This window comes from Cinclus cinclus, chromosome 3, assembly GCF_963662255.1.
Source record: "Cinclus cinclus chromosome 3, bCinCin1.1, whole genome shotgun sequence".
Classification (NCBI taxonomy): Eukaryota; Metazoa; Chordata; class Aves; order Passeriformes; family Cinclidae; genus Cinclus; species Cinclus cinclus.
In genome coordinates, this window is record NC_085048.1 from 84,531,522 (window position 1) to 84,539,846 (window position 8,325).

The window sequence follows — 8,325 nt, forward strand, 5'->3', positions numbered from 1 at the left end:
GCCATATGTCCTTTACATCGACTTTCAGGCCTGGGTCACAGCAGAGTTCGCTGCACAGGGAATGCTTTCAGTGCAGATAAAGGTCACAACTAATTGGCTTTTCTCTAAATCCTTGCCTGGGTGTTCACACCGAGTACTTGTGGGTGGTGCTGGTGCCTATTCACAAACAGCTTAGCTGGCTGACTGCGGGTCACCGGTGGCAGGAGGACAAATAGGCACTGCCCATGGCCACGTACAGCAGTCCTGCGGCAGAACACGGCCGGGCACACGCATACCTGTGATGCTGGTTGCTAGGAAGAGCTGGATCACCCGGCAACCTGAATCCCACTCAACAGGAGAACAGGGGCTACAGATAAAGGCACGGGGGTGGGAGGGGTTGACGCTGCCTACAACGTGTGTGGGAGTGTTATTTCCCACTGAAAAGGGAATGCAGCCCTTGGTTCCCATTCTGAGGAATCCCAACAACACTGCTGTGGCCCCAGGCATCCTCCAGGAACAGATAGGGAAGCTGGCCAGGCTGACACACTACAGCCCTGCCCACCCACCGCTCCACAGAGATCGTCTAAGCAGATGCAAGCCTTGCTTCTTGCTATAAAAGAAGCTGAACCCATTTTTTGGTTAAAGCCATATAATTAAAATAAATAATTACCTGGTTTTGCTTTCTATTTTCACTTCAAATATGAGCTCTTTTCGTGCTCAGGAAGACATTTAGCATCCCAAACAGAGCAACAAATTTGGAACTTGTAGGACAATGCATGACAATAGGAAATGAAGAACTACATTATCCAGCAAAGAAAAATAATCAGTTTTCACTGAAATCCCAAAGTTAAATACATAGCACTGACTTTTCAGAATTTAGTTTTTCATTCAAATAAAAACCAAGAAATGGGAAATACAAGGAAAAGTAATGAAACTTCTTTGTGCCTTTGGGAGGTGGACATTTTTTTAAAGCTAGTCAATAGTTTCCCATCAGTCATTAAGGCCAGCTGAGAGAATGTCTCAACAAACTACCCCAACATCAGTGAATGCCCCATCATGTTGTATTTGCAGTACCTGCAATTTGTCTGAAGTACCACTCTTTGGGATTAAATAATTAAAGGAGATTATCAGTGCTGAATGTCTGCACAGAAAAGATGACAACCCTTAAAGATTCAGCCCTTCAGAGCCAAGTAGAAAAAATTGCAAACCTATTATTTTACAACGCCTCAGGCAGAAGTCTCGAAAAACCTAAGGCTTAAAGTGGTCAGGATCACCTATTCTATTCTTTGCCTTAGCTTAGTAACTATCATAGCATTTCTAAGCCACTAACATACATATTTTCAGTTCCAATTATCACAAGTCTAACTTCAGGCATATTCATAGATACCCCAAAAGTCAAAATTGTACTTACACACTTAGATCCACGCATTTGTGTCTTTCCTGCGGTTATGACAAACCAGAAGCATCTAACGTAACCAGCTGATGTAACAGGAAGAAAAGCAAAGTTTCAACGTAAAACAGAGTCCTCCAGCTCTAGAGGAATGAACTGAACCTGTTTGGTGGCATCTGCTGGAAAACCCACAGAGGTGAGAAAACCTGCATACACCACAGCAGACGAAGCTAAATTTTCCCTGTGCCAAGCTGAATACCTGTGACACATGACAGGCAATCAGCACAAAGAAAGGCAGAAATCAGTCTGTCCTCATTCATAGTAAACTTCAGCACTTATGCAGATCTTTGAAAGCATACCCACTTTGCATCAATAATAATGCTACTCTACCTTTTTTTTTTTTTTCTTTAAGGAGTAAAAAAATAATGCTCCCAGCTCTACAGGGCAACAAGCTACCACAGGGACACTGACTGCAGGAGTCACTGCCAGCAAGCTTGAGGTTCACTTTGCACAGCCAGCTTAATCCCCTTCATACAGGGAAGATGAAGATGATTCCCAGTTTCCTGACAGGGCTGGCCAGCCAGACCAGAGTCTCATAGCTGATTCCAGATACAGATGCCAGTAGAAAAAAAGTGAGATGACTTTCTGGCCCCCAGTGCTGTGTATGCACACATACAAGCTGCAAGGGTACCTGAAGAGAACTGACACAGTGGCTTTGTCAGCACCTAGCACACAGTTTTCCTTTAAGAAAGTATAAGGCTTAAGTTAGGTAGAACAGAAACGCAGTTCTCTGTCACCAGAACACTCACATATGACTCTGTACCAATGATCAACATTAAGGAGGTGACAAACATGTTTGTATTATCTCTGCCCAAAAACAAAGTGAATATGCCAAGTACATAAGTAATTTAACAACTTTCATGGATTAGAACATCAGTTGTATCACCTCCAAAGTTGTTTGTGTCAACAGCACAAGTTGGAATGAAATTGCCACCTTGAAAGTGCTCAGTTTTCTTTAGCTGCATGTTACAGCCAGTTAATTTTTTAACACACCACAATCCAACTGTTTCATTCTGATAACACCTAGGGCCACTAATTAAGGGCTTAGTTTGACTGGCAATGCACAGACTTGTTCCAGCCAGATGCTCCCTGCCCGAAGGAGCTTGCTTGCAAGCATAACTCAGAAAACAGACACCCACACTTGAGCCACTACATAAATAATAGGGCCCCAAGAGTTAAAAAGAAACTTGGAAGAAACTCATTTGTGTGAGAAACCCCTACCCAAAATTTTGGGGATAAGACATTTGTTTTGCAGAAAGCTCACAGAGTTTGTTAGAGAACACTTCTAAGGGCTCAATATCAGTACTCCATCACCACATGCAAGCCCAAGATATGCATTTTAAAAGCTCCTTGATCAGCCTGACTTAATAGCTCAAAGAGCTTCTCAGGGCTACAACTCAAACTATGAAAGAAAATAATAAAGAAACTATACTAGACTGTAATACTGGACAATGACCACCAAAAAAAAAAAAAAAAAAAATCAGGCCTTGAGTTACAGGCCCCTCTCACTTTCCTACTTTGAAGCACTTCACTACAATATGGGACACTCCCTTGACCTCACATTTTTCTCCTGTCTCAGCTGCTCTGGAACAGACCCAGTTGCCAGCCGTTATCAAAGATGATCCGTAGCCTGTAAAGTCAGATCTGCTTCTAGCTCAGAAGCGGCCAAAAAGGTTCCAGAATCTGGCCTAATCTCTAGCAAATAACACCAGACCATTGAAGCAAGAGGTAGACCAAAGACTGAGGCACCAGGCAATGCCCTCTCCTTTCTTGGATTTAGCTACAGAAGCTAAAGCTCTTAAACTGACAGGCTGTGCTATGAATTACAAGAGCTGAGGAATAGACATGCTGCCTCTGCTACAGGGGCACAAGTATCCAACAGAAAGACACCTAGGAAAACTTGACATCCACAAATCCATAGGCTCAGATGAAATGCTTCCAAATGTTGAGAAAGCTGGCAAATACCATAGCTAGGCCATTCATGATCATCTTTGAAAGGTCATGACAATCAGGAGAGGTGCCTGAGGATTGGAAAAAAAACAAATGTTATTCCAGTGTTCAAAAAAAGCAAGAATTAGGAGTCAGGGAACTACCAGCCAGTCTGCCTCACCTCAATCCCTAGAAATGTGATGGAATGCCTCATTCTGGAGGCAATGTCTATCCATATGGATGACAAGGAATAGCATGAATTTACCAATTTCATGCCTGACAAACCCAATTGCCTTCTACAATGAAACAACTACCTGGCTGGATAAAGGGAGACCAGTGGGTACTGTCTACACTGACTTGAGCAAGACTTTCAACACTGTCTCTCACAACATCCTCATAAGCAAACTCAGGAAGTGTGGACAGTGAGGTGGATTGAGAACTGGCTGACAGTCATAACCAGTGGCACACACAGTCTGGCTGCATTAGTGGTACCCCCCAAGGTTCAATACTGGGCCCAATATTGTTTAAGTCATTCATTAATGACTTGGACGAAGGGGCAGATGCCTCCTTGGCAAGTTCACTGATGATGAAAACCTGGGAGGAGTGGCTGGTACTCCAGAGGGCTGCACAGCCCTGCAGAAGGACAGGCTGGAGAGACGGGCACAAAGGAACCTTCTGAAATTCAATAAAGGTAAGTGCAGGGTCCTTCATCTAGGGAAGAATAACCCCAGCCCTACAGACCAGCACAGGCTCAAGTGCTGGAAAGAAGCTGTGTGGAGAGGGAGCTGGGGGTCCTGGTGGACAACAAGCCATCCATGAGCCAGCAGTGTGCCCTGTGCCAAGGAGACCAATGGAATCCTGGGGTGCATTATGAAGAGCACTGCCAGCAGGTTGAGGGAGGTGATCCTGCTCCTCTGCTCAGCCCTGGTGAGGCACATCTGGAGTTCTGTGCCCAGTTCTGGGCTCCTCAGGACAAGAGAGACATGGAGCTCCTGAGTGGGTCCTGTGGAAGGTAACAAAGAGATTAAGGAACTGGAACATTTCTCTTACCAGGAAAGGCTGAGGGAGCTGGGCCTGGTCAGTCCCAAAAAGAGGCAACAGAGAATGAATCTCATCAGTGTATATAAATACCTAAAGAGGGGATGTCAAGAAGATGGAGCCAGGCTCTTCTCAGTGGTGCTGAGCAAAAGGACAAGGGGCAACAGGCAGGAAGAGGTGCACAGGAAGTTCCACCTGAACATGAGGAAGAACTTCTTTACTGTGTGGCTGACCAAGTCAAAGAGGTTGTGGAGTCTCCACCACTGGAGATATTCAAGAACTGTCTCTACAAAATCCTGTGTCGTGTGCTCGAGCATGACCCTGCTTGAGCAGGGAGCCTGGAACAGATGATCCACTGTGATCCTTCCAACCTTACCCATTCTTGGACTCTGTGAAGCAAGGACAGCTGTCTTCCAAGATGAGGCACTCAAATTTGAACCCTACCTATCACACTTGACAACCCAGCCACCCTTATCAGAAACTTCTGGCTGAGCAGGCTAAACCAACATCAGGTGAAGTGTTAGTCAGTCCCTCTCTTCCCACCATGGTGACTTTTTGTGAAAGGGAAATAAAGGGACACTTTGAGAGACACCAGCACATCTCTTGAGTCAAAGTCCTCTGAGGAGCCCTAGTTGTCAACTGCCTAAACACCAGCTTTAAAATGGAAAAAGAGAAGTTCATTACATCAACACCCAGAGCTTGCATATTTTGTGGTTTCACTTACAGAAGGCCATGGCATCCTCTTAGCTTCTCCAAGTGGGGAAAGAATAGGAAGACCTATCACAGCCACACTAAACCATTTCAGGGCACATCATACAAAAATAAAACTTTTAGAGTGGGCAGAAATTTCATCCTGAAAAGACTTCCAAAGCTTAGATGCCAATCTGAGGTTGGTCAAATCTTCCACACTTGTAGAAGTGAGTTTACAGCTTACCCAAGGACAGTCTCTTGAGACTTTGACTAATTTCAATACAGTTGTAAGCCAGAAGCACAACAGCAGCTTGTTTTTCTTGAATTTGGGAACTTCTCAAAAAGGTCAAAGTGGTAAATCAAGTGGGCAATGAAGGAGAAGAGCAGCTAAGCACACTGTTATTAAAGCTCAGAAAGCACTTGGTTCGGGTGGTAAATGTAGATCAATTCTTACTCTATCCAAACTTGATGCTCATTCTCCACTTAAAGGGCTGCAGACCTCTACAGACCTGATTCGGTACTCTCACCTAACTTTTCACTAGGTTTCAATGACAGCACACTGGACCTTTAAAATAATGTATATGCCATACAAGCCAGAATACGTACAGACTTGCACAGACACACACCAAGGCCAGGAAGGCCAAGTCTGGTCAGTGCCTGGCAGCCCCACATCATAAGGGAAGTAGAGCAAAATGGTACAGGATGCTTGGCCTTGACACAGGGTCCATGCACAGCACAGCCACCAGAAGCTTGCACACTGCTCACCCCTGTGACACCTACCCAGGGTCCATACCTGCAAGGAGATCTGGTCCAACACCTAAGACAGAGCACTGCACACTCCATTAAGCAATTAGCACGCTGCTGCAAGGCTCAACCAAGACCAGGCAGCTGCACATGGTCCCCAAAGGCCTACAAAACAGATTTAAACTCAGAGTTTGCAAGTCTGGCTTTCTGCCCATACACATGTGTACCAGTCATTGTAGCACTCCCCACTGCAGGCTGCAAAGACAGCTCTGATGGGCTATGAATTAGCCTTGCCAGCAAGGCACATTGCAAGCTTAACTTTCTCTACTAAGCCTGCAAAAATGCAGACCACCTGTCTGCAGCACAAAACCTTGGCACTAACATGAACAAAATGGCTGCAGATGCCCATTCATGCACATTTTCCTGCATGCCTCCAAGCATCCTGAAGGCTGTATCTACCTCTGAGAGCTCCTTCCAAAGATTCTCACCGTTTCACAACCTGAGGCTCCAAGAGACAAACAAAAAAGCTAAAGGAGGAGATTGCAAACATAAGGCCCAGAAACACCAGTGTTAAAAAAACCCTCCTTGCCTCTGCATATACTCTGCACTGAATCAATCCACTACAACCTAAAGCATTGCATTTATTTTACTTCTAAAAATAAAACCTAACACTACCCCCCTGAGAGCCACAGAATATGCAATCCCCGGAGAAAGAAGTATAGCAAACTTTGTTAAAAACAGTGCTGATGTTTCATCAAAGTTGCTATCAGCCTGTCCAGAGTGACTGCGCAGAAGTGCAGCCACACGGCAAAGAGCCTCTGTGTAACACATACAAAAGACTCCACTAGAGTCTGGTATACGGATCCCCAGCCCCCAACCCAGGCAACGAGGGCTGCTACTTTTCCCAGATCCTTTCTTTTATTTGGGGCCAGGTGCTACACTTCCCGCAGTACTGGTGCCAATCTAGAATAACTCAGTTGATTTCAGGGGGTATCCCTTGGTTTACAACAATTTTGCCAAATCAGGATCTGGTATTTTTTTCTCATTCGTCATGGCTCCATTTTTATCCCGTGGTATATGGCTCAAAAATTCCTCTTTATATTTGGCAGGAAGGGCTTAGACAGTTCTTATTCTGAATCTGTGGTCCTCCGTTTTATTTTAAACATTAAAAACGGATGTAAGAAGAATCTGGAAAGCCATGGGTCAATGCAATGATCCAGCCTGCAAACTTCAGCTCAGACTCTGGCCTTCAGGACCAGAAGAGAGAGAAATGCAAATAAAGAGCTGTAAGGCATTTTAGGTAAATCATGTTTGTACAGCACCTAGCACAGTGGGGTTCTAGCCGGGAAAATGCTGCAAGGCTACAGATTGCACATGCACAAAAGTATATATCTAGGCAAATACCTGCACAATTAAATGTGAATCCCATCAAAAGGAAAATATTCTAAAGAACAGACAGATACATCTGTCATAATACACCTTTCTGCATTATCTGAATTGTGGAGGGTAATTCTGAGGGCAAAGGAACGGGACTTTAAGTAACAAGAATACAGCCTAGGCCAGTTCCTCCTGAGCACACTGGCTGAAAGGAAACTGACCCAGCATAATAAACACTGCAAGCTTCCAGCTTCTCAAGGCCCTCCAAGTAGTTACCTGAAGGGGACAAAAAACAAGCGAGACAAAACCGGCTTTTCTTACCTTTAGCTGGAAAGGTTGAATTTCGTTCAAACTCTGGTTCCTGAGCTTTTTGGTGAGGATCTTCAGCATGGTACAAATCCAAGGAGCCAAGAAAGGGTTAAGCACATACACACGCACGCATCTGCATCTGCCGCGCCGCTGCCGCTACGCTCGGCGGAGCTCGCATCCAGCACCCCAGGTACGGGGCGGCAGGGCACGGCTCCGCACAGCCGCTCCCAGCTGCGCCCCTTTCCCCTCCGCCACCGCACCCTGACCTGCAGCCCTCCGCGCTGGCAGGCACAGGGAATCCCTCTGCAAAGTCTACAGAAAAAAAACAAACAACTGAACACCAAACTTCCTCTGCCTTCCACCCCCTCCCCAGTAATGCTTCAGAAAGGGGGGAGGTACCAGCTGGCAGCGTGCTGCAGGGGACAAGAGACACTCGGCGCAGAGTGCTCGCTACGGGACGGCAGAGCTCCCTGGGCGAGGCGCCGAGCTCCGCTCATGGCGGCGCTGCCGCCCGGTCAGCGCCAGGCGGGCATCGGGCATCGCGCCCCGCTGCTGCTGCCGCCGCCGCCCCCGAGTCCCTCCGGCACCGCCGCCACGGGAAAGTTGTAACGAGCGGCGCGGCAGCCGCGGCTCACATTGGCCCGACGGGGCGGGACGGGGCGGGACGGGGCGGGGACTCCGCTTAAAGGGTCACCGGCCCTTGCCGGCCCCCCGCGTTCCTTCGGGTCCCCGGGCTGGGCGGGCTCTGCTCGGGATGTAGCGGACCGGGAGCTGCTTCTGCGCTACCGCATCCTGGCTCGCAGCCTGCT

At 46.9% G+C, this 8,325-nt stretch overlaps 1 protein-coding gene across 5 annotated transcripts in view; it reads right to left on the reverse strand.

The window, feature by feature from the left end:
- The window catches only part of LOC134042662 (uncharacterized), a 60,256-nt gene extending 52,173 nt beyond the window's left edge, over positions 1 to 8,083 (reverse strand). For 3 of the 5 annotated variants that reach the window (XR_009933072.1, XM_062490346.1, XM_062490345.1), the window contains exon 1: positions 7,529 to 8,083. Coding sequence is in view for 2 of the 5 variants with exons in the window: in XM_062490346.1 (XP_062346330.1) it covers positions 7,529 to 7,597 (69 nt within the window). In the remaining 3 variants the exon portion in view is untranslated. Of the gene's footprint in view, positions 1 to 1,390; positions 1,459 to 3,319; positions 4,362 to 4,489; positions 4,592 to 7,528 lie in introns of all 5 variants that reach the window. The other 2 variants (XM_062490348.1, XM_062490347.1) reach the window with 2 other exon arrangements.
- Between the last annotated feature and the right edge of the window lie 242 nt (positions 8,084 to 8,325).